This window comes from Trachurus japonicus, chromosome 5 (assembly GCF_045865225.1).
Source record: "Trachurus japonicus isolate A0001 chromosome 5, Traja_1.0".
NCBI lineage: Eukaryota > Metazoa > Chordata > Actinopteri > Carangiformes > Carangidae > Trachurus > Trachurus japonicus.
In genome coordinates this window covers 1,465,147-1,491,388 of record NC_140911.1, presented here as the reverse complement: position 1 = coordinate 1,491,388, position 26,242 = coordinate 1,465,147, and the positions used below count along the sequence as shown (strand labels likewise).

Below are 26,242 nucleotides of genomic sequence, written 5' to 3'. Positions count from 1 at the left end.
ACATCCATCTGGAGGAGGCAGGCAGCACTGTGAGAGTCATGTTTTTCGACTTCTCCAGTGCTTTTAATACCATCTGCCCTGCCTTGCTCAGCAGCAAGTTCTTGGACATGCAGGTAGATGCTCCACTGGTGACCTGGATCAACAACTACCTGACGTGTCGCCCACAGTATGTGAGGCTGGGGAGGGTAGCATCAGACACCATCATGAGCAGCACGGGGGCACCACAGGGGACGGTCCTGTCACCATTCCTGTTCACTCTCTACACCTCCGACTTCCGGTTCTGCTCACAGTCTTGCCATCTGCAGAAGTTTTCAGATGACTCTGCCATTGTTGGCTGTATCAGCAGGGGCCGGGAGTCGGAGTATAGAAGTGTAGTGGACAGGTTTGTCGAATGGTGTGGTCAGAACCATCTCCAGCTCAATACCACCAAAACTAAGGAGCTGGTGGTGGATTTTAGGAGGGGCAGGACCAGTCCCATCCCAGTCATCATCGACGGGGTGGAAGTCGACATTGTGGACAGTTATAAATATCTGGGCGTCCACATCGACAACAAACTGGACTGGTCCAAGAATACAGACACTGTTCACAAAAAGGGCCAGAGCCGACTTTATTTTCTTAGGAGGCTCAGGTCATTTAACGTCTGCAGCACTATGCTGCAGATGTTCTACAACTCAGTGGTTGCAAGTGTCTTTTTTATGCTGTGGTTTGCTGGGGAAGCAGGTTGAAGGCAGCCGACGTCAACAGGCTCAACAAGCTCATCAGGAAAACTGGTTCTGTCCTGGGAGTAGAGCTGGAGTCTGTGGAGGTGGCTGAGCGGAGGATGCTGACGAAGCTGTTAAACATGGACAACACCTCTCACCCTCTGCATGCCACACTGACATCCAGCCAGAGCTCCTTCAGCCAGAGACTGCGACCACCCAAGTGCACTACAGAACGCCACAGGAGGTCTTTCCTCCCTGTGGCAATCAGACTGGATAATTCCTCACCCTTTGCTGGGAGGGGAACATAAAACATACACAATAACATATCTAATTCTTAGATTGTGTTTTTCGGACTTTGTATTACAGCACTTTTTAAATTAATGTTGCACTGTATTTAACTTTTAACTTATATCTAGGTTGCTTCTCTGTTGTGTATATTGTCTAGACATTGCAGGATATATTTTGTCATATATTTTCCTCCTTGTATCCTATTTATTTCTATTTTCTCTGGAGCGGCCTGGCCGAATAATTTCCTTCGGGATGAATAAAGTTTTATCTAATCTAATCTAATCTAATCCTTGTCACAGGTTGACATGGCAATTCATTTTCTCTGACTGACTCTGATACAAGAAGACAAAATGAACATAATTAATCTAAGTGGACCCAACACAATGCACAGTGTTAATCCTCTGAAAATGCACAACTGGGGCAAACTAGCCCCCCAAAGTGTTTCCCCACAACCCCTGCCGAACCAAAATGTACCTAACACTCAGCCCTAGTCTTCATGCCGCTTGCGGTGGGTAGCCTATTTACATTTGAGAAACCAGTCTGTGAAGCAACCTGCACGCCACACAGGCAGCTCCACAATACCACACGGATGTGCCCCCAAGACAATTGTCCGTAGACAACTGATTCTAACCACGTTGCCACAACACTACAAAAAAGAAAGAAAGAAGATGTAAGGCAAAGGAGAAACGCCATCGCCCAACAGGGAAAACTCTGCACACAGCGCATCAGGGTGGCAACACTAAGCTCCCCCAGCTAATTTTCACAGAAGTGAGAAAAAAGGAGAAAACAAACAAACAAAAATCAATCCGAGCACTAAAGTTTGGTGCACGGCGCATCCCCCCAGATCCACGCACAACCCACACTAAGAAAAACGGAATCAACAGGGCACAGCACGCCGCAGGGCCCAATCACCTGGTTAGCCATGTGTAACCCCTCTTTGCCTCATGAGGATACAAGTGCTAATGTTTGGTTTCAGTTTCAGTTCACAGGTTGGACCAGTTATCAGAATTCTAGGGTAACGCTCATGGAGCCCAGGGCGGAACATCAACATTGAACACACTCGCAAAATTTAGTTTTCAAGAATATATTCTCTGTCATCAACAAGAACAATATGACAACAATTTTAATTCAATATGAAAAATAATAAACTGCGCACAAAATAAAAAAAATAGTGTTGTGTTCAGTCTTTATTGTCTTTACTTTCTTTTGTTATGAGCTCAGTGTTTTTATTTTCGTTGGGGCCCTTTAATCTTTGTGTATCTCACTGTCCTACCACACTGCAGGTTTGGGAGGTAAGTTCAGTTGTCCTGCATTCCTCTGTTCCGGCTCGCCATCTGGTTCTCTGGATCTGTCAATCCAACAGCCTGGTGGCTATCCAGTGCTGGTATCCTCTCTCTCTAGCGTCGACTACTGGTGTCGCTGATGTCCTCTCTTTCAACATCAAGTGTCACCGAATCACATGGTCGGCCCATTGTTGCGGCCATTGGCTCACTCACAGAGAACATTTCAGCCTTCATTGATCATTTTCTTCAGCCTCTAGTCACTGCACTTCCATCATATGTAAAAGACTCTATGGAATTTGTCAAAATGATTCAGTCTATCCAGATGCCAGCTGAATCTTTCCTAGTGACTATGGACATTGAGTCTCTGTACACCAATGTACCTTTTGAAGGAGGGTTACGGGCTGCAGAATTTTTCCTGCATCAGCGCACTCACTGTACCCCCAGCAGTAGCTGCATTGTTGAGCTCATTGAGATTGTACTCACCTCCAATTTTTTCCTCTTTGGCTCTGAATTCTATCTCCAGGTGTCAGGGACCAGCATGGGAGCCAAGATGGCACCCAGCTTTGCTTCGCTCTACTGCGGATTCTTCGAACAAGATATCGTCTTCAACCAACCACGCAACCCCCACTTACAATTCATCTCCAATTGGAGGAGGTATATAGACGATATATTTTTTGTTTGGAGTGGCTCAGAAGGTCAGCTCAAGGAGTTTCATGAGTTTATCAACACCAACAATAGCCACTTGAAATTCACTATGAGTTATGATATGGACACAATGACACAATGACACAATGTTATGTTCTGTATGATGGTTTTTATCTTCGATGTGAAGCACTCTGTGTACTCGTACTGAGAAGGGTGCTATATAAATAAAGTACTTACTTACTTACTTACTAATGAACTTCCTTGATGTCCTTGTGTGCAGAGACCATAATAAACTCAGCTCCAACCTATATCGTAAGAGCACTGATAAAAACTCCATCCTTCACGGCACATAATTCCATCCTGTACCGCTGATCAAGAGCCTCCCCCTCTCACAGTTCAGCCGCATCCGGCGCATCTGCAGTTCTGAAGCTGACTTTCAAGCCCAGGCCGACGACCTGGAGAGACGTTTCCTCCAAAGACAATACAAACGTGAGTGGGTCACAAATGCACGCACCAAATTTGAAAATGTATCACAAACTGAGTGTCTTCAACACACTAGAGCTAAAACACTGGACTCCAGAGTGAGCTGTATCATGCAGTACTCACCTGTTGCTCAAGAAATCAAACACATTATCAGCAAACATTGGCACATTGTTGAATCGGACTCCATGTTAAAGTGCCTGTCCTCACCTCCTCGGATGGTCTATAAGAGACCACCTAATTTAAGAAACATGCTGGTGAGAGCCCACCTCCCAACACCTGAGAAGCCCCAGTTCTTCCAGCCTGTCCCTCATGGTAACTACAGATGTGGCCGGTGCACTCAGTGTAATTTCACACAGAAAACACACACCTTCAATCACCCCAGCTCCGGCAGACCTTTCAACATCAATGGAGTTATTACTTGCAGCACCAAAAACGTCATATACATGCTGAGATGCCCGTGTGGCCTAGCATATGTGGGCAAGACGACCAGACCACTAAAGGTGAGGATATCTGAACACAGGTCCAACATACTGTAACAGTTTGATCCTATACTAAAGTCTGGGGTGCCAGTCAGAGTCAAAGTCTGACAAATAAAAAATAATCAAAAATAATAAGAAGATCAATTACTGCACAAAAAGGTTATTGTTTCCCCACCCAGGACTCCGTACATACTAACCCCACAAAATCAAGGACTCAACAACACTTTTCTTGTCAATTCACCTTCTAGTGTATTTACAAACAAACCAAACAATCCCACAGTTCACAGTTCATAGTTCCATTCAATGTTAACCCCGGGGGGAGAACCAGTCCAATGTGGGTGTATGTGTGTGAGTGACGTGCGTCAGCCCCGCCCACTTCCCCGCAGGTCCATCCACCGGGTGCGGAGGGATAATCCTCCAGCCCCGTTCGTCATGACCCAACGACTCTGCTCCCGACACAGTCCCCGTATATCGCCCACAGCCTCCCATCTGTATCGTCTGCAGTCAGTCACTAGTCAGTCAGTCTCCAGCGTTTCTCACACACACAGCGTCTTCCCGGTTTCGAGGTCGGTTGCCGTCCCGGCACAACGACGGAGCAAATACCTCTCACTGCCCGTGCGTAACGGCGTAAGTGGTTGCGGGCAGCAACTCGTAGTATTCACGGAGTGCTCCCGGTATGAATCAGAGAAAACAATGAATGAATGGGCTTCCGGTAGGCTGTTCTCATACTGCCCGGGTCTGAGTGTGGCGGCGATGATTGGACTGACGAGGCATGGGGGGGCGGGGCAAGGTGTGATGTGTGGATTTGTGAATGAGGTGAGACGGGCACTAGGCTGAATCGCTACACTCCCCCCCCCTTGGAAAAAAGCGATCAGCGGGGTCAGTTGGGACCCTCCTGCTTGGGGCTTCGACTCCGTAGCAGAGTATCCCCAAGAGTAGTGTCGGGAAACCCATGGAACTCTTCATCATCACTTTCCTCCTCAAAGATCTCTAGAACCCGCTGTCGCTCAAGTTCATCGACCTCCGTAGCAGAGGGATAGCAGGGCTTTAGCCGAGACACGTGGACGACTTTCCGATCCTCTCCCGTATCCTCCCGCACTATGTCGTAGTTTACTGGTCCCACTTGAGCAATGATCCGGTAGGGTCCAAGCCATTTCGGCGCCAACTTGGCGGTGAAAGAGTCAATAGCCTTAGAATAGGGCTGTGATCGCAACCAAACCCGGTCTGGGGCCTGGAGCTCCATCTCCCGACGTCTTTTGTCATAGTTCCTCTTCTGGCGAAGCCGGCCTTTATGAAGCTGGTCCTGGACGAAATCTTTAAGGTCAGTGAGCTCGGTGACCTTAGTGTAGGCGGGGGTGTCCGGGGGGGGGCTAGGACCAGCAGCCCGGGACTGGAGCATCACATCCAAGGGTCCTCGAAGAGGGCGGCCCAGGTTAAGCTTAGCCGGCGAAACCCCGGTGGTCTCATGTACGGCGGAGTTCAGCGCAAAGCGAAAGTCCGCCAGATGCCGGTCCCAGTGTTTATGATTATCGCCCACATAGGAAGCGATCATCGTTTTTAAGGTTCGGTTGATCCGCTCGGTGAGATTAGTTTGGGGATGGTAGGCTGAGGTCAACTTTTGGCGCAAGTTCCAGGTGTCACACGTGGCCTTGAAGACTGCCGACGTAAACTGAGTCCCCTGGTCGGACAGGATGTAATCAGGGACCCCCCAACGAGTGAGGATCTCCTGGGTGAGCACCTTGGACACGGTCTCAGCGGTAGCTTTCCGCAAAGGATAAAGTTCAACCCAGCGGGTATAATAATCCACAAACACCACCAAGTACACATTTCCGCGGGGGAAGGGCCCCATAAAATCAACACCCAACATTTCCCAGGGTCGGTTAACGACGGTCTGCTGCAGCTTCCCAGCCAACCTCTGGTTCTCGGGTTTGTACAATTGACAGGTGCGACAGTTTTGTACATAAGTCTTGACTTTGAAGCCCATTCCCGGCCAATATACAAGTGCTTGCAGTCTCTTATATGTTTTGTACCGAACCTAGGTGGCCAGAGATGGGGTCTTCATGCAACATCTCAAGAAGGGGCTCCTGTAGACGTTCAGGTATGTAGACTTGGTAGATCTGTTTGTACGGCAGTTGTACAACCCGGTAAACCTTGTCCTCCAAAATAGAGAATTTCGTAGCGTTGTTGACAGTGAGCTCCCCTCCATCCAGTATAGTCTGATATAACTTTTGTGTTTCCAGATCTTCCTGTTGGGCCTTCCAGATCTCCTCATCAGAAATGGGGAGCTCTCGCCCCTCCCCCCTCACGGACATTAGCAAAGCCAGGGCTGGGGACTCCATCGAGGGTGCATCGCTGGGGGCTCTGGATAGGGCATCTGGCACAGTGTTATATTTGCCTTTCCGATACTGTACAGTGAAGGTGAACTCCTGCAGTCTAAGGACCTATCGAGTAAGGCGGGCAGAGGGTCTCTGCGTCTTAAAAACCCAGACCAGAGCAGAGTGGTCGGTGATGACAGTAAAGGGCCTTCCCTCCAAGTAGTACCGCCACTTCTCCACTGACCACACCACGGCGAGACATTCCTTCTCTGTGGCAGAGTAGTTCCTCTCTGCAGTGTTAAGGCTCCGATTGCCATAGGCCAAAACTTCCTCAGTCCCCAAACCAACCTGCTGAACCAGCACGGCACCAAGGCCAACATCACTGGCGTCCGTATAGACCACGAAGGGCAGGTCGAAGTTGGGATGACCCAAGATGGGGGATGAAACCAGATGACCTTTAAGGGTCTCAAAGGCGTGCTGGCATGCGGGCGTCCACTGAAACCGGACTCCCTTGCGCTTGAGTGTGTTAAGAGGATCTGCAATCTGGGAGAAATTTGGGACAAAACGGTGGTACCAACCAGCCATACCCAGGAACCTCTGCACAGCTTTAAGGTTTGTTGGTATTGGGAAGCTCTCCACAGCCTTAGTCTTCTCAGGGCTGGCCTGAATTCCTTCAGCAGAGACAATGTGGCCCAGGAATTGCAGCGATGCCTGAAAGAATCTGCTCTTCTTCATATTGACAGTGAGATTGGCCGCCCTCAGCTTGTCCAGAACTGCCTGGATGTCCTGAAAGTGCTGTTCCAGAGAAGGAGAGTAGATAATGATGTCATCGAGGTACACCAAACAGTTCTGGCCTCTAAGATCTCCCAGGGTCAACTCCATCAATCTCTGGAACGTCGCCGGAGCATTCTTAAGACCAAACGGCATGACTTTAAACTGAAAAAGGCCCAAGGGACTAGCAAAAGCAGTCTTATCGACGCTCTCAGGGTCCATCCGGCACTGCCAATAGCCGTTGTTCAAATCAATACTGGAGAAGATAACAGAACCAGCCAGGGAGTCAAGGATCTCCTGAATAGTCGGTAAGGGGTACGCATCGGTGTAGGTTACTGCATTCAGCTTTATGTAGTTGACGCAGAACCTTGGTTTCCTATCTTTCCTCGGTATGAGGACAACTGGAGAGGACCAAGCAGAGGAGGAGGGTTCAATAATGTCCATCTCCAGCATCTCATCAGTGAGCTCCCTCATCACCTGAAGCTTTGCTGGAGATACTGTATAGGGTCTTTGCTTAATAGGCAGATCCTGGGTAACGAAGATCTTATGAGTGAGGACAGCTGTACATCCCAATTGAGAAGTGCAAACATCTCCATTCCCCTGCAGTTGTTGCACCAGTTGGCGACTTCTCCCCCCTGAATCCAGGTGGGCCCCTTCCACTGCCACCTGTAGCAGCTCGGCATCGATACCCGCAGTCTTGGACTGAGTGGGTCCTCTTGGATCGATGGCGGAGAAAAAACAAAGTTTCCCTGTCCACCCCCAGTCCCCAGGTGTGCCTGTATCTTGCATGAAGCTGTACTTGGCCCCAGAATCGTCCTTGAACCAATAGGTGCTGGTTTCCATGTCCAACTTCATGCCCATGATGGCCATAAAATCCAACCCCAGGAAGACGGGACAGGCCAGAGCTTCAGAGGGCATAATCCCCACAGGCAGAATACACTTGTGATCCTGTAGAGTAAGCGTCAGGCTACACCATCCCAACGGCCAACGCCCCTCACCATCAGCCAAGTACAACGGCCGTCCAGTCCACGGACTCAGCTCCGCCCCTTCCGGCTTCACCACTCTCCACAACGCTTCACTCAAAAGCGTGTAGGACGAGCCTGTATCCACCAGGGCCCTCCCTTTCTCCGGACCGATGGACAGCGTCACATACAGCTGACGGGGAAAAGGCCAGGCAGCTGCAAAGGGGAAAACCGACATGTTGTCGGTGCAATGAGACACCGTCTGCAGACTTGGCCCAGCAGAGAGGTCTCCTGGGGCTGACGCGGGGGGCTTCTGCTGTCGGTCGTGGTACGGAGCTGCTTTGTTGGTCTTGGCCTTATACAGGGGACAGCAATACGGTGGGTGCGATTCCTTACATCTCCAACACACGACTGCAGCAGATTTAGTTACCATCTGGCCGGAGGAGGGGATAGCGCCTGCCGGGGGGTTAGTACCAACCGATGGGGTAGGTTTGGGAGTGGCACTGTGTCTGGGCTGCTGCTGCTTTAAATGTTTCTCCCAGTCTTTCTCCAGCTGTTGTCCCAACCTAACCAGCTCTTCCACTGTAGTTACCTTGCTACTCCGCAGCTGGCTGGCCAACCGAGGGTGTATATTCTTGAGGAGGAGTTGGATCACTTTGGCCTCTGCCACATCTGGTTTCCAGCGCCGGCAGAGAGCTCGGTATTTATAGGCAAAATCACGAATGTTCTCTTTATCCCCTTGCACTGTTGACCTTACTCGCTCCTCTAACTCATCCGTATACTCCTCCGACAGAAAAGCAGCCAAGAATCTACTCTCGAATTCCTTCCAGGTCCTGGTCTCCAACCTCGTTACCTCCCACCAATCTCTAGCTGCTCCATGGAGAACACTTCGCAGTGAGGCAAGACTCTCCTCATCCGTGAGCGGGTGCAGTGACAAGTAATCCCGACACTGTTCCAAATACAACACTGGATCATTACTGTCCTCCATCCTCCCAAAACATGGAAACTGCACTTTAACAGGACATTTACCAGCAAATCTCCCCCGCTGCTCCACTCCAATCGGTGATGGCAAAACCTCCGGTAAGTCTCCAGAAGGATGCATGGTAGATTGGAGACGAAGACGAACCCTGTCCACAGGCGGAAATGTAGGAGAGGTTTCTTCCCGATCCGTCTGAACCGCAGCCGAAGATAAGGAGAGCTGAACGGGATGGAGAGTGTGTGGCTTTAAAGCGGTCACTTCCTCCACAACAGTCCGTAACTGATCAGTACATCCTGCCACCTCAGTCCTGAGCTGACTAATAGCCTCACTCACGGGGGACACAGTTCCTCTTAAGACATGTAAAATTTCTGAGTTGTTCTGCTGCAGCCGCCATTTTAATGTGTCAGCCACTTGCTCCCTCACATACTCAACATGTCGCTCCAACAGGCTCTGAATACTCTGTGCTCCTTGATCCTGCTTTCCAATAAATACCCGCTCCAGGGAAGACAGCGCCTCTCGTATTTTCTGATTGTTCCTTCTTTGTTCCGTCCTCACTTCTTGCAACAAGCTCCTGACCTCTCCTTGAGTTACCTGCAGACCCGGCCCCGCCTCCGGCCGAGGGGGCTCTGCTGTTAGCTCCATGTCCACGACTGCCCGATTTGTTTCTTCCCCCCTCACTTCACTTCCTGCATTGGCATTGACAGTCATTCCCTCAAGCAGTCTCTGCCAGGACTGGCCAGCAGGGGGTCTTTCCACGCCGCTAGGAGCAAGAGGTTCCTGTAGTTGAGCCTCCTGGCCAGCAGAGGGCAAGCCCACCCAAGAGAGGTCCAATAGATCCAGTACGTCCCCTGTTTCAGACATGTCCATTCCTCCTTGTTATTGTTGTTAAATTTATTAGTCCTTTATTCGTCCCTATTCCGTGAATTGTCCCTTTAATTTTTCATTCTTTAATACTCCCAGCCAGGGTTGCAGTTCATTGTCCTTTATTTTCCACTTCTTTCTTCCCTTCAGCTTTTATTTAACACTGGGGTGCCATTTTCTGTAACAGTTTGATCCTATACTAAAGTCTGGGGTGCCAGTCAGAGTCAAAGTCTGACAAATAAAAAATAATCAAAAATAATAAGAAGATCAATTACTGCACAAAAAGGTTATTGTTTCCCCACCCAGGACTCCGTACATACTAACCCCACAAAATAAAGGACTCAACAACACATTTCTTGTCAATTAACCTTCTAGTGTATTTACAAACAAACCAAACAATCCCACAGTTCACAGTTCATAGTTCCATTCAATGTTAACCCCGGGGGGAGAACCAGTCCAATGTGGGTGTATGTGTGTGAGTGACGTGCGTCAGCCCCGCCCACTTCCCCGCAGGTCCATCCACCGGGTGCGGAGGGATAATCCTCCAGCCCCGTTCGTCATGACCCAACGACTCTGCTCCCGACACAGTCCCCGTATATCGCCCACAGCCTAACAAGGAAGTTAATGCAAGGTATCACAGTATACCCAATCACAGCAATCAGAGACAATACATGATACAGCACCACAGCAACGTAAACAGCGGACTATACCTCCCATCTGTATCGTCTGCAGTCAGTCAGTAGTCAGTCTCCAGCGTTTCTCACACACACAGCGCCTTCCCGGTTTCGAGGTCGGTTGCCGTCCCGGCACAACGACGGAGCAAATACCTCTCACTGCCCGTGCGTAACGGCGTAAGTGGTTGCGGGCAGCAACTCGTAGTATTCACGGAGTGCTCCCGGTATGAATCAGAGAAAACAATGAATGAATGGGCTTCCGGTAGGCTGTTCTCATACTGCCCGGGTCTGAGTGTGGCGGCGATGATTGGACTGACGAGGCATGGGGGGGCGGGGCAAGGTGTGATGTGTGGATTTGTGAATGAGGTGAGACGGGCTGAATCGCTACAATACGCAATCATGTCATCAGTAATCCAGTGGCCGTACACTTCACACAGGCATCCCACAATGTTTGTGCTCTCAGATACATTGGTATTGAACTTGTCAAACCACCTAGCCGTGGTGGCGACGTGAACTCTTTATTGCTGAGGAGAGAAGCCTTCTGGATATACACGCTTGGCACCTTGGCCCCTAAAGGGCTAAACGAGGAGTTTGACCTAAGACTTTTCCTGTAGTGTTGCTACAGTGTTGCTCTGTTGTACTTTAATTGTACTTTAACTGTTGTTATGCACTTTTTGTGACTATTCTTCATTATGCCTGGTTACTATAATGTACTTTGATAATGATTCCTCTATGCTGACATTACTGCTCGAGCCTGTGGTTGTTAGTGTTTTTGTGCTCTGATTACATAGCTCCATTGCTCCAGTTTTGATGTCTGTCGCTTCTCATCTATAATTTTTTTCAATATTTTTTTATTATTGTTTACTGCTGTGGATAACTTATATAAATTTTTTTGTCACCACTTTCAGGACGGTTTAGGCACCTCCTTGATCTTTGTTTTCTACTTTAAATTACATTGCATTATGACGGTGATGCCTGATGCTTCTACCATGTGATTTTCCTAGTGAACATATGTTATTTGGTGATCTTGTAGACTGTTTGTTCAGCCCTAGTATGTGTAATAGCTCCTATCTTCTATACTTTTTTCATCACATGACATGTCAGGTGACCTGTATCTACTTAAGCAGGTGTGTTAATTACTACTGTCATGTCTGATGAAGGGCTGAGCCCGAAACGTTACTTCTTCTTGTGTGTGACAATAAATTGTCACGGGAGCAATTGCTGGTGTGCGGTCTTCTTCTTTTTCTACTTGTGTCTCCTTTTGTGGACCTGCACCTAGCCTCACGTTTTTTTGGGATGTGTGTGTTTCTGTTCTCACCGAATCACATCCTCTCAAAAAACCTGACCTACAGAACAGGCCACATTCATTCATTTCAGTTAAATTAAATTACTATAGGTCATAAATTCTTAGTTAAAATAAATAATAACATAAATGTGACCTATGAATTTAAATAAACAAAAATATTTATTTATAATAATAAAATATATTATTATTATCACTTTTTTCTTACAGATCTATTTTTTACCAGTGTAAATCCAGTGTAAATCAAATGAAAATTCTCAAATAACTCAAATTAAACCTTTTAGCATCTGTTTCAGAGGTAAGGTGTAGGGCTAGCTCCTTAAGGTTGTTACAGCGGTCAAGATGAGGTGCCGGTCAGGACACAGTAATGAGGCTTGCAGGTTCGATGATGGTGGCATTTATTGTGCACTCAATGTCGTTGTATAGTTCTGCAAAATAGTAACAAACCACATCACCATTATAATAAATGTATTTAAATATTAAAGGAATAATAAATGTTTACACAATCAGAGAATATAAGTGTCTTTTCTTTATATGCAACAGTAATGCATGTAAACCAACTGGAGCACAGGTATAGACGAATTCGGAGAACGTTTTGTGTATGCCGCCATCTTGCGGCGGCGCCATTGCTGCGGTGACATGTGTCAGTCATAGTAAACTGATTCTCTATGACAGCATCATAAATAGGCTGCATTTGTGATGTTTAGTGCCCCCCAGTAACTGATTAAGGTATCTTACATGAATACCAATATTCATTTAGTAATTAATCATTTGTTTGAGCGATTAGCAGGAAAGATTAGAGTAACAGGGAGATAAGAGACTGTATCATAAACGATATAACATACCGGTACGTTATGCGTGCTGACGTTAGCAAGCCAGCAGCGGGATATTTAATCATGTGGACAGGCTACATGAATAAGATTATAAAAACAACAACAACTTTTGCTTTGTTTTAGATATTCAAGAATATTTTATTGACCAGCTGGCCTCCGATGATCAGAAAAAACGTCAATTACAGGTCTCTGATTTATGGTCAAAATTACCTGAGCTCCGGATGGGTCGGACATATTTTACACCGGCTTTTAGACGACCATGATCACATCATATTGAAGGGATCAGTGAGACATTCACAGACTGTCCACACGATGTGAAGGTAACGGTGAGAAGGGAGGGTAGCCAGGTTGTACAGGTCAGCTGTGACTGCGTCGCTGGCGGCTGCTGCTGCTGCTGCTGCTGCTGACACGCTGTACGTAACGTTACGGTCTAAACACGGACACTCCTCCTGAAGTAAGGGGCTGTGTTTTGCTGATATTAGAGCAGTCGAGGACGGCACATGTCCTCCCAGCCTTCCTGGACATGTTCGCAGAAGAGAAAGGGAAGAGAAAAGGTCCACTTGCATTCAAATGCCCGCTTCGCGCACAGAGCCAACAGCTGCCTGACTGTGAGTTGTCACCGCAGTAATGGCGGCCGTTCGATTTCCGGTGACGTCGCCGAATCAGTCTATAGGTTAACTAGTGGTCAATAGCTCCCTCTCCTGGCGAAGCAGGGTATAAACAAAAGACAACACTCGGCGCACATGGCGGCCTACAGCTGATAAATTAACGACCCAAACAACGTTGCGTTCCGACAGTTAGCTTGCTGGACACACACACAACACTCGGCTACCAGCGTTCACAGTATATTCATGAACAATGTAAACACCACGGACCTCCATTACCGTCCGGCGGCAGAAAGCACACGAGATTTAGCTAAGTGTGCTAGTAAACACAGTAGAACACAGTATGAAGCGATACTCACTTTGTTCATTCACTTAAACATTTGGAGTGGCACAATAACCCTCTTCAAACAAAAAACGACCGTGTTTCAGGCGAAAAAAAATACTATTAAAGGAGCATTATCGCAAATCCAAATTCTTAATTCGGCCACTAGATGGAGCCAGGCGGAGCTTATCAGATATAAACAAGTGGGCAGCTGTCAGAGAGAGAGAGAGGAGCCTCGTATGGATTTGGATTTGCGATAATACTCCTTTAAGAAATCTGGAATCAGTCTTAGTTCAGGGATGGTATAGATTATTAAAACCACTCCATGACCTTCTTAACATATAAACAGTCGTAAGTAGTTTTCATGTCTACTTTCATTGTGTAAAGTTTTATTGTGGTAGGAGTAAAGGAAAAAAAGAAGCCTATTCGGGTGTATTTTGGGCATATTTGATTAGTGTGTGGCTCATTTGCATATTCAAATTAATTTTAAAAGAAACTCTTAATACAAAAAATGTTACATTTCATGGATATTTTCATTGTGTAAAGTTTCATTGTGATAAGAGTAAAGGAAAAAAATAGCCCCATTGGGGTGTATTGTTGTCGGCACCATAGACTTTATACAGTAAATAATTATGTGAATTAAACATATTTCCCCAACTAGGATTTCTTAGGACTTTTAGTATGTTGTTCTGGACACCTCATAGAAATGATGTATGGTGAAAAACATTCTGTTACAATTAGTCTGTTGGAAAACGCTATTTTGCCTGGACTATTTGTACTTCTGGCACTGAGACCATCAGACATGCAACATTTCAGGGGGGAGTCATGAGGTGTTTACACTTCACAGTGATTAGAGACAGTCATCAAATGGTGAAACTCTTAACAAAGATGATTGATTAAATCACTAATAACTAAAGGGTGTAAATAAATACACAAAGTGGTTACATCCATTCTGGGGTAAAACTTCCATTGTTTCAGAGTCAATGTTTGAGGGTGGGGGTCTGACCGTCTTACAGTGGTTGTGCTTTGATGCTCACGTTGCCTCCAGAACAAACAGTTCAGCAACGGCTTTTGTTCTTGAGGAAAATGTTCTCTTTTAATATTCATTCAGAGATGATGACCCTCTTTTATAGAAGTTTCATTCAGTTACTGAATAGCAGATAACTGTATGGTTGTTAACAGATTGTTTAGGCTGTTGAAATCTACACCTGCTTGTGAGCACTTTGCATCTTGCACTTTACACTTCCATGCTGTTTATTTATTTATATATTACTCTTTAATCATATTCTATCCCTACTATAAGGCTGTTTGAATCGGCCCACTGTGACATGTTATCTGTCGTTTTCCATCTGTGTGTGTTGTTGTGTGTTTGAATCCTTTTCCCTGTTTGGGACAATAAAGAGGAGGAGTCTCCCCGCTAGACAGAGGGCAGACTGGGGCAGACTGGGGCAGGACGCGGGTAGGTGGCGGTGTCGCTGTTCCTCCTCTCCACAGCGGAGCTCCGCCTCTTCCTCTCACTGTACAACCACTGTAAACTTCCTGAATCTCAGTCAGCTGTCCTCAGTCTCAGTCTCTGTCTCCAGCTGCAGTGTCCTCTCCTCTGTCCTGTCTCCTCCTGCTGCTTCATCTTCATCTTCATCTTCATCTTCATCCTCTCACCTGTCCGTAGTGAACCAGGTGAGGTCTGCTCTGCTCTGCAGCCGCTGTCATTCACTTCTTCATCCGGATCCACAGGGAGAGCTGGTGGGGGGGTTGTCTCGGTTTACTTGTTGTTCCTAAACACATAACAACTAGGCTATTGTCTTATGCACAGCTTTATGTCATAGCGAGTTGTTCTTATTAGATATTTAATACAGTAACATTATAGGCTACAGTAGCAGCAGGGTCCGTAACTACTGCGTAATGACAGAGCTGTAGAGTCAGAGGCAGCGCTGCAGCTGACTGGGGAGTAGACAGAGACATGTCTGAGCTTGTCCTGGTCCTGGATCGGGACTGACAGGTCTGTGTGCAGCAGGTTCTTCACCGGGAGCATCATGGCACCAAAGAGACGCGCTGCTTCCGCGGCCAAGGCCAAGGCCGGAGGGAAGAAGGCCAAGCAGCAGCCGGACCAGGACCAGGACGCACCTCCGCCCAGAGACGCCTTCACCTCGGCCAAGGAGGCGCTGCTGGCCGCGGGGCCGCGCACCGGAGGACGGAGGACGGTGGACGAGCACTGCGGGCTGTGCGGCTCTGGAGAGGTGAGGGGAGGGGGGGTTAAAGGTTATTACTGTGTCATATAAAAGTTTGTCCTCCCAAAAGACATAAAGTTGCAGACAGAGGTGGGTAGAGTAGCCACATTGTTTTACTCAAGTAGCCTGAGTACTATAGGCTACTTTAGAATAATGTTACTCAAGTAAAAGGAAAAAGCCATTCAAACATTTACTTGGTGAAAAAGCTACTCAAGTACTGAGTAACTGCTGATTAACATCTGATTTGTTCATTTAAAGGGACAACAAGGAGTTTCTCCATCAGCAAAACGAAAAAAGTCTGATATTAATGTGGATGAATCTACGTTACCACTTGTTAATGGTCCATTTTAGATAAATATATGGTTTTGTCTCTATATATAAATATATATAAAATAGCAATGAACAAATTCAGATAGGCCAAAGAACAACATTTAACAACTAAGACAATATGATTTTCTTTTACAAAGTAACATAAATTAGCTACATAATCATTTACATAGGCCTATACTTGCATACAGAGGTCTATGGACTGTCCATAAGCTCTTTGTGTGTGTGTGTGTGTGTGTGTGTGTGTGTGTGTGTGTGTGTGTGTGTCTGTGTGTGTCGCTAGTGGCTGCATCTGATTGGTGAAACTCAGAGCCTCTGTTGGAGGTATCTCCATCAAAACATAAACAAACAAATATAGAATACCTATATAGAATATAGCTCAAAGTAACGGAGTAAAAGTACCGCTTCTTCTTCACTAATATAGGAGTAAAAGTAACCAGTATGCTGCATGGGAACTACAACTCTTAGAAGTACAATTTATCCAAAAAGTTACTCAAGTAAATGTAACAGAGTAAATGTAGCGCGTTACTATACCCACCTCTGGTTGCAGATGACACATTCCCTTAACATTCCCCTAAAATAATACACTGACATTGATGAAAATATTGAAAAAGAGTGTTTCATGTTTAACTTTATTGGAGATCATTTCATCTTCTACTTTGTGTGTGTGTGTGTGTGTGTGTGTGTGTGTTGTCTCCACCAGGTGTATGAGGACTATGACTGCATGCTCAATCAGACCAACGTTGGACAAAACAATAACAAGTTTTATGTCATTCAAGTTATTGAAGAAAACAACACGTTCTACTCCTGGAACAGATGGGGCAGAGTGGTGAGTTCAACCTGCTGCTGCTTCCTACCGGCACCTTATTACTGTATTTAAAGGGATAGTTCAACATTTTTGGCAAATTGGCCCATTGCCACAATCCCTATAGTCATAGCAGTAGTCGGTGCAAGCTATTTTTAGAACGGCGGAGCAGAGCCGTGAGCTGCTCAGAGCTACGCTACAGAGGCTCATGTGATTTCTTGGTTCCCCTCATCAAACTCATCAAATACACAATCCAACAACTCCACAACGCTCTGGTGGACAAGTTGTGAGCTGCACATTCACCACGCTATGAGATAATAACACAACGTTACCACACGAGGTAAATTCATGTAAAACCTCTGATGTGCGTTGCCTTCAGGGACAGTTTTTCATCAAGCAGTCTCTGTATTTCCCTCTAAAACAACTCTGTCTGGTAACGTTGTGTTATTATCTCATAGCGTGGTGAATGTGCAGCTCACAACTTGTCCACCAGAGCGTTGTGGAGTTGTTGGATTGTGTATTTGATGAGTTTGATGAGGGAAACCAAGAAATCCCATGAGCCTCCGTAGCGTAGCTCTGAGCAGCTCACGGCTCTGCTCCGCCGTTCTAAAAATAGCTTGCACCGACAATTAAAGGTAACAAACCTACTGCTATGACTATAGGGATTATGGCAATGGGCCAATTTGCCAAAATGTTGAACTATCCCTTTAAACTGTGATGTGGAAGTCCCTTTGGGGGTTGGATTCTGGATAACCTTTCTCCCTCTGGTCTGGATCCAGGGTGAAGTGGGACAGTCCAAACTCAACACGTTTGATAAGGTCGATAAGGCCGTCAAGGACTTTGAGAAAAAGTTTAAAGACAAGACAAAGAACAACTGGAGCGACCGGGAGGCCTTCGTGTCTCACCCTGGGAAATACACCCTGATCGAAGTGGACGGAGAGCAGGACGCTGAGGTCAAGGTGCGTTCAAGTCGCACTGGAACAAAGATTATAAATGAGTAGAATAGATGTGTTAAAGGTAGGGTCTGGAGTTTTGTTCGTTGCACTTTGTAAACAAAACACTGAAACTCATCCCCTCCTCTCGGGCTAAGCTGTGTAGCCTCCTGCCCCTGACAGCAGCGGTTGTCATGACAACAAAGGAAAGGAAATACAGGCTGAAAGAACTGCTGGAGTCGTGGGCCGATAGCCGACCGTCACCAACACCGGGAGCCTCCGTGTATGTTTTTATGCCGTTGTGGTGAGCTGGGAAGACGGTGTTAGCGGCGGAACCGCTAGCCGAAGTTAGCATCGAGCTAGCTCACTACAACGGCCCTAATACGTGTTACCAGTGTCGGTGATGGTGGGGAATCGGTCCGCGGCTCCAGCGCTTCACTCAGACTGTATTTATTTTACTTTGTTGTCCTGACTGCTGCTGCTGAGAGAGAGAGAGAGACTCAGTAGCATCAGAGATGGCTAGTGCAGCTAGCAGCCCTGAGCTACTACTCTGCTGCACGTAGCTTCACCTGAGCTCCATCATTGGCTGGAGAGAAAACACAGACTCTCTCGCCATACATATGCTCTCTAGCTCCACCCAGAAACGTCCACGTGCACAACAAAACCTGAACAAAACAGAGCAAAAGACCAAAATACAGGCAGACACAGCCCCCACCACACAGGACCAGAAGCCCAGAGGTGACGATTAAGACGGATTTCATTTGTACAAGTCTAATGTTTATTTTTGGGCACAAAACCCCAGACCCAACCTTTAAGATATGATACTGTGGCTGGGTGTGTTCCTGCAGGTGGACAGTGTTGATGGAGCGACGGTCGTCAGGAAGAACGTGCTGCCCTGCAGCCTGGACAAAGCTACGGAGCATCTCATCCAGCTCATCTTCAGCAACGACATGTTCCAGGAGGCCATGGAGTGCATGAACCTCGGTGGGTGTGTTTCACTGGACTGATTCTGTGCATTCCTACTCCTATTCATGCAGTCTGAAGTTCAGTGAACACTAATACCTGTTCTGTAGCATAGACGTAGTCAACAGCACTGAACATGCTGCTCATGCCTGTATGTTGTAATGTATGTATGTTTAGTTTGACTCATAAAGGAATGCAGGGAACTCCCACAGTGCTGCTGTGAGTGACATGCAAACGACACAAAGTCTCCCTCACTCAACTATTTACATACATCTGATTTGTGTCTTGAGCTTTGGTAACACAATCCTGACGACGACATGTTTGTTTTCCAACATCTGGAAGTAGCTGAGGAAATGGTGAAGGTCGTTTAATGATGGTAAGAAGCAGACTAACTGGTGTGGATGTGTATCTGCGTTTGTGTTATCCAGACATCAAGAAGATGCCTTTGGGGAAACTCAGCAAGCTGCAGATTGCAAAGGGCTTCGAGGTGTTGGAGGAAATCGAAGGAGCCATGAACCAAAGAGGAGGACGATCCCGTCTGGAGGAACTCTCCTCCAAGTTCTTCACCACGGTGCCGCACAACTTTGGCCGGAACCGACCGCCGGTCATCGACAGCAAGGAGATAGTGGAGAAGAAGAAGGAGATGCTGATGGTGAGGTTTCTCTTCAGCTTCCTGCTGGTCTGTCTGTCTGCTCTGCAATAAATCTAATATCTTACCAAGAATATTTGTCTTATTTCTAGTCAAAACAAATCTCATTCTTCTTAAAATAAGACTCATCACATAAAAAGCAGCTTGTTTTTAGACACTTTTTACTTCTTTCAAGCAGATTTTCACTTGAAATAAGTAGAAAAATCTGATAGTGGAGCAAGTTTTTCTTTCTTATTACAAACACAAAAAACTTGCTTTCACTGGCAGATTTTTCTACTTATTTCAAGTGAAAATTAGTTTGAAACAAGTGAAAATGATCTAAAAACAAGTAAATTTTTAGGTGATGAGTCTTATTTTAAGTGGAAACAATTTAGTTTTGAATAGAAATGAGACATTTTGACAAGAAATAAGACAAATATTCTTGGAAAGATTTTGAGGTTTTGCAGTGTGTGCTGTTCTCAGCCCTGAAGTCTGTCTGGTTCTTCTTCCTGCTCTGTGAAGGTACTCGCCGACATCGAGCTGGCCCAGACTCTGAAGTCGGAGACGGAGAAGGCTCAGGACGAGATGATAGAGACCGTCCCTCATCCTCGAGACCAGGACTACCAGTCTCTGAAGTGCAGACTGACTCTGATGGACAAGAAGACAGAGACCTTCAAGGTCAGAACATGTGTCTGAACGGATGTTTGTTCCCGTTCATGTGTTTCTTGTGTCCTCACTTGAACTTGTTTCTGCACTTACAGATCATAGAACAATACTTGAAGGCCACCGCTGGTACCTACCGTGAACCAAAGATTCTCAACGTTTGGGAAGTCGACCGAGAGGCCGAGGTAAGAGCCACAGCCAGTAGTCCTGTTGAATGTACCGGATCGTGGACTCCTGTGATACACATCCTGCTCTTCACAGGGCGAGCGCTTCAGTCAGAACGACGAGCTGGAGAACCGGCGTCTGCTGTGGCACGGCACCAACATCGCAGTGGTGGCGGCCATCTTGAAGAGCGGCCTGAGGATCATGCCTCATTCAGGAGGACGCGTGGGCCGGGGAATCTACTTCGCATCTGAGAACAGCAAGTCTGCATGTTATGGTGAGTGAGTCTTAACCCTAATACCCACGGGGCAAAGCAAAAAAACAGACCTGGAGCGTTGTAAAAGGTTTGACACCAGAAATGATCTCTAGGAACTTGAAGGATTAAAACCTGGGTGGACAACCTGGTCAACAACATAATTTCACCAGCCAAAGCCCCTTTCTTGGATAGTTTTGCTGGTGAAATTATGTAAATGCCAATATGTAGGTACTACAATGGCATAAATAGTCATACAACTATAAAACTTGGCAGAGAGTATCTTGACACATAGGGGGAGGCAGGAAAAAAAGATTCTGGGGTTTGTTGCAACTCAATTTTAAGATATCACCCTCAACAAAACACAAATTCTCATGAAAATGATTATTTTTCAGCACTTTATGGAGGATATCTATGCCTAACATGTATATAGAAAACTTCCTTAATTCATAAGCTTCCATTTGAGTCCTAGATAGCCTTTCTACTAGCTACTGGAAAGCTACAGGCTGTCTCCAAACAATGCAACACCTATTGTGAAAAACTCCATGTTAATGTCATGATCAGAAACCATTCTATTTCTGGTCTCCCCAAAGTGAACAGATAGATAGAGAAGACCCTTGGCCACAGCAAGGGGGGCTTTGGAGATAGAAAGGCTATCTTGGACTCAAATGGAAGCTTATGAATTAAGGAAATTTTCTATATGTACATGTTTTCCTGCCTCCCCCTATGTGTCAAGATACTCTCTGCCAAATTTTATAGTTGTATGACTATTTATGCCATTGTAGTAGCCTACCTAAATATTTGCATTTACATAATTTCGCCAGCAAAACTACCCAAGAAGAGGGGTTTTGGCCCCTGTAGCTTTGATGATAATGATGATACCAAGGTGTCAGACACATCTCATTTTCTGTCTTTTATTTATCTTTTTTTAGTGCGCACGTCTAAAAACACTGGAGTGATGTTTCTGAGTGAAGTGGCTCTCGGCAAAGAACACACCATCACCACGGACGACTCTTCTCTGAGGAAAGCTCCAGCCGGCAGCGACAGCGTGGTGGCACGAGGACAAGAGGAGCCAGGTACGAGTTACAACTCCTCACATGGGCTCATCTGGACTGAACTGAACTGAATTGAAAGTAGTTTATCAACCCCAGAGAAGGAAATCTACATGTCATGTCAGCATGTACAGGACAGACAACACACAACGTGACAACATCAGATCTCAGGCAATACAGATAAGTGCACTGCAAAGCATTACTTAGCATAGCACTCATTAAAATGAGGTGGTTTTCATCACAACATTTGACAAAGCTGCGTCTATTTCTCTTAACCCTCCTGTTGTCCTTCTGGGTCAAATTGGCCCAGTCTGTTCCCTTCCTCCATCTTTCCTTCTTTCCTTCCTTCCTTCCTTCCTTCCTTCCTTCCTTCCTTCCTTCCTTCCTTCGTCCTTCCTTCCTTCCTTCCCTTCGTCCTTCCTTCCTGACCCAATTAACCCAATCTGTTCCCTCCCTCCTTCTATCTTTCCTTCCCTTTTCCCTTCCTTCTTTCCTCCCTTCTTTCCTTCTTCTTCCTTCTTTGAACAAATCTATCCCCTCCCTCCTCTTTCCTTCCTTTTTCCCTTCCTTCTTTCCACAATCCATTTTCCCTCTCTGCCTTCCTTCCTTCCTTCCTTCCTTCCTTCCTTCCTGACCCAGTTGACCCAATCTGTTCCCTCCCTTCTATATTTCCTTCCTTTTTCCCTTCCTACTTTCCTCCCATCTTTCCCATTGTCCTTTCCTCCTTTCCTCCTTCCTTCCTTCCTTCCTTGACCCAGGAGGACAACAGGAGGGTTAAGTAGGGTGTGTGTTTGTCTCCAGTGATGTGAAGTACAGAGTCATCAGAACATTGTTGTAGGTGGCAGTCAGAAGAAACTAGACTTAACCTCCAGTCCGAGGTATAAAGTGAATAAAAAGGGGGACTGGTTTGATTTGGTTTGGTCTAAAAGCTTCCCCAGTCAGGACAAAGTTGCAGAGAAACTCAAGACAAACATCCAGTTCGTGTTCAGCATCATGTTATTTATTTATTTATTTATTTATTTATTTATTTATTTATTTATTTATTTATTTATTTATTTATTTATTTCGGACATGTTAATTGAATCAGACTTCATCACACACAATTTCAGTTACACAATACAAGCACAGGACCGAAAGGGAAAACAGGAGAAGCATAAAGCTTATCAGATTACCATTCAGAATACATTCATTTCATCACAATTTTTCTTTCTTAGCGTACGTGATACAACAGCAGAGCTGCAGTCTGGACTCAGCCAGTCCAGAATAACGTTAAACCTCTTTCTCTGGGTTTAGATCCATTTATAATTGTCTAGAATAGAGTTTTGTATTTCTTTTTTTAAAAGCCCACAAGTTTATTGATTTGTTAACCTCATCATCTAGTTTGTTCCACTGTTTGACACCAGTGACTGAGATAGAAAAGGATTTTAGCCTATTTCTCACTCTCCTCTGCCTAAATAACATGTTTCCTTTTAGATTGTGTCACTTCTCTGTCTATGAAAAAACCTTGTAAGTTATGCAGTAAGTCCCTGTTTGCAGCCCTGTACGTAATCTACAGAGTTTTGTAGTTGATGAAGTCGTGTAGTTTGAGGATTTTTGCATCGATGAACAGCTGGTTTGTGTTTTTCTGTAATGGGCAGAGTGTAGAAGTCTTAGGCTACGGCTCTTTTTTGAAGTGTGAACAGGGGGTGCGTGACACTTCTGTACGTGTTTCCCCACACTTCTGCACAGTATTGCAAATGTGGTGATACTGATGCTGAATATATTACATGGAGTGACTTCTGATTTAATATTTTTTTAGCTTTCCATAGTACGAACACACTACTGGCCAATGTTTTGCAAGTGTTTTATGTGTGGTCTCCAACTTAACATATCGTCGATAATTACACATTAGGGGTTATTTTGTTCCTAACGTGTAAAAATGAAGTGCTGTGTTGAATTCTGCTGCATCGCTTGTTTGGTGAAGTTGTGCCGTCTTGTCTTCTCAGATCCGTCCAAGGACGTGGTCATCACCCTGGAGGGTAAGAAGGTCTCCGTCCCTCAGGGGAAACCCGTCAAACAGCCGCAGTTCAAGAACAGCTCCTTCAGCAACAGTGAATATCTGATCTACAAGGAGAGCCAGTGTCGCCTTCGCTTCCTGCTGGAGCTCAACATGTGGCACTGACAGCAGCAGTCTGGCTTCTCTGTTTTCTAATCTGCTATCTTCCCAATATCGCTGGTTGTGTGGATGCTCATTGCTCCCACTGTAAGTGAAGTATACTTCCCTGTGCCTTATATTTTACCCACTATACAACGTCCGTTATTACAACACAACATGACAAACTGTAGAAGTGGGCGACCTTTCGCTCTTCTCCCAGGTTTTTACTTCATCTTGCTTTTTAAAATCTTTTTAAAATGTCTCTAAATATTTGCACTATTTTGATTTTGAGACGTTCCGTTTGTTCTGTTTGAACTCACTACACTTACATGTTGCACTATTTAATCTAAGAGAAAATGAAAAATAGAAACATCTCAGATCTATAAGAAGAGTTTACAGCTTGCTGTTGCATGAATCATGTTCTGTAGTAAAACAGAAATAGAGATGGTACCATGGAAATGTTTACAGGTGGAAGTTTGAGATTAAGTTTGTGGATAATGTATAAGTACTGTTAAAAACTGAATATTTTATCAGACTGTTCAGAGATTCAGAAAGTTCCTAAGTAGAGTAAATTAATATATTTGATTTGATTTGATTTGATTTATTTCACACACGATTTATATCCTGTCAGTGAAGAATAAATCCTCAGATTTACCTCCAGCTACACGGTGTAGTACCACATGTCACCACGTGGTGTCAGTAGTGAGTCAGTGGAACTGCCCCTACAACATTTATTCATAAAGACTCAGAGGGGTCTGGTGGTGGGAGGACTATACACATCATAACATCCCATAATAATAAGTCAATGTTCTTTTCAATGTTCTTTTAAGGGCTGTGATAGAAGTGAGTGTGTATAACACAGAGCTTTGAAACCGTGTGCATCTGAAAATAAAGTGCTCTTCAACAACCTGAAATGAAAAGTGCTTTTATTATGAATCATATTTTAGACATTTCATCTTCCTTTATCTCTGTTTATCTCTGCCTTTGTACAGACTAGAGACTCTAAATAAGACGCCTCCTCCCACTGTGATTGGCTGAGGAGCTGTGTAAGTTATATACAGTATATTATTGGACCAATGATTAATCAGTAAATTTAAGTTCCCTCCAACTTGTTTCAGTGTTTTTCCCTTTTGGATGTTGAGTGTAACGACTTTACGATCACGTATCGGTCGATGTTCAGTATTAATGTGTTTCATATCCTGCTGATCTGCAGTAATAAAATAAATCTGCATGACAGTAATGATGTTAATGTGCAAGTAAATGAAGTATTTCCATATTAACATCCGGTGAAGCCAACTGGAAATACATCTTATTATATAGTCATCTTGTTATGAATATTGACTATTGGTTATTGATCCTGCTAACCCTGTAAGGAAGTTTCCAGTTCTACTGAAATGAGGGATGAATGTGAGTCTTTGTTATGAATGAATGAATGAATTTATCACAGTTTATATATTGTTACATTATTGCTAATAATATGAACACTGCGAAAACTCAAAAACTTTCCAAGAATATTATTTTTGCAGTGAATGCACAAATATCCATATAAATATTTAATGTGCATACATGACTAAAAAAATATATACAGTATACTAGATAAATAATATAAATCTATATATATATATATATATATCTATACTACATACATAAGAAATATATAAAATATACATACACTACATAAATATCCATATAAATATATAATATAGCTACATATATACTACATAAATATCTAACATATGTTAAACTATTTATTTATGTCCCTCATCACACTCCCAGTTAACACGCTTCCTATCCTCTTCCATATACCTATTTAGAAATAATTGTTTGTATCTTTTTTTAAATACATTTATGTTTTTACTTTGTTTTATCTAAAAAAAAAAAAAAAACCTCAACCAGGAAAAACAACTTTTCATTCAAGTCCTTTATTTTACAGCAGCTTGTTGTCTGTCTCCCATTAAACCTGGTGGCAATTAGGACCCAGGGACGACCGGGCTCTGGAGGGGGACAGTGGAGTGTGTGTCTATTTGAAAGAAGAAACACACACACACAGAGACACAATCACACACACACACACACACAATCACACACACACACACACAAACACACACACAATCACACAGAATACAATGTGTGACAGTCACTGCCATACACAGCTCAGCTCAGGACAGGAAGGAGAGTGTCTCTGGGGGACAGAAAGAAGATCAAGCTTCATCTCATCTTCTCTGATCAAACACAACGATGGAGAAACAAACTTCACACACTCACTTTCATCTGCAACACTGAAGATTTTATTTTTACTTTTTTTTAAGAATCAGATGAAGCTGGACGACGTCACGTTTGGACCAATAGAAACAACGAGATGTGTTAGTTCAACAGCAGCTCAGACACCTGGTCAGACACACACCTGCTCTGGACTAAACCACACACACACACACACACACACACACACACACACACACACACACACACACACACACACACACACACACACACACACACACACACAGTGGTGACGATGATGATGGGTGAGTCATTGTTTTATTATTATTTAAACTATTTATTGTTTTAATGTGATGTCAGCTTTAGTTTGA

General features: G+C 45.0%; 1 protein-coding gene across 2 annotated transcripts; it reads left to right on the top strand.

Annotated features, from left to right (window-relative positions):
• Positions 1 to 14,982: 14,982 nt before the first annotated feature.
• On the top strand, positions 14,983 to 24,534 carry LOC146986740 (protein mono-ADP-ribosyltransferase PARP3-like). Of its 2 annotated transcripts, none has more exons than XM_085775525.1 (11): positions 14,983 to 15,181; positions 15,519 to 15,741; positions 16,763 to 16,888; positions 17,644 to 17,823; positions 18,645 to 18,780; positions 19,188 to 19,411; positions 19,910 to 20,065; positions 20,149 to 20,235; positions 20,312 to 20,489; positions 21,398 to 21,541; positions 23,503 to 24,534. In XM_085775525.1, exons 2-11 carry the CDS (start codon positions 15,538 to 15,540, stop codon positions 23,676 to 23,678), a joined length of 1,611 nt encoding a protein of 536 aa, XP_085631651.1. In that variant the 5' UTR covers positions 14,983 to 15,181; positions 15,519 to 15,537; the 3' UTR covers positions 23,679 to 24,534. The 2 variants fall into 2 exon arrangements, with proteins under 2 accessions (XP_085631651.1, XP_085631650.1); XM_085775524.1 differs by having other exon boundaries at positions 15,025 to 15,181; positions 15,516 to 15,741.
• The last annotated feature ends 1,708 nt before the right edge of the window (positions 24,535 to 26,242 follow it).

Bases quoted from the DNA above. Each gene is read 5' to 3' on its own strand.
- LOC146986740 (XM_085775525.1), top strand. From the start codon at position 15,538: ATGGCACCAAAGAGACGCGCTGCTTCCGCGGCCAAGGCCAAGGCCGGA. The intron at 16,889-17,643 runs GTGAGTTCAACC...GTCTGGATCCAG, and splicing joins GGAACAGATGGGGCAGAGTG to GGTGAAGTGGGACAGTCCAA. The intron at 17,824-18,644 runs GTGCGTTCAAGT...GTGTTCCTGCAG, and splicing joins AGCAGGACGCTGAGGTCAAG to GTGGACAGTGTTGATGGAGC.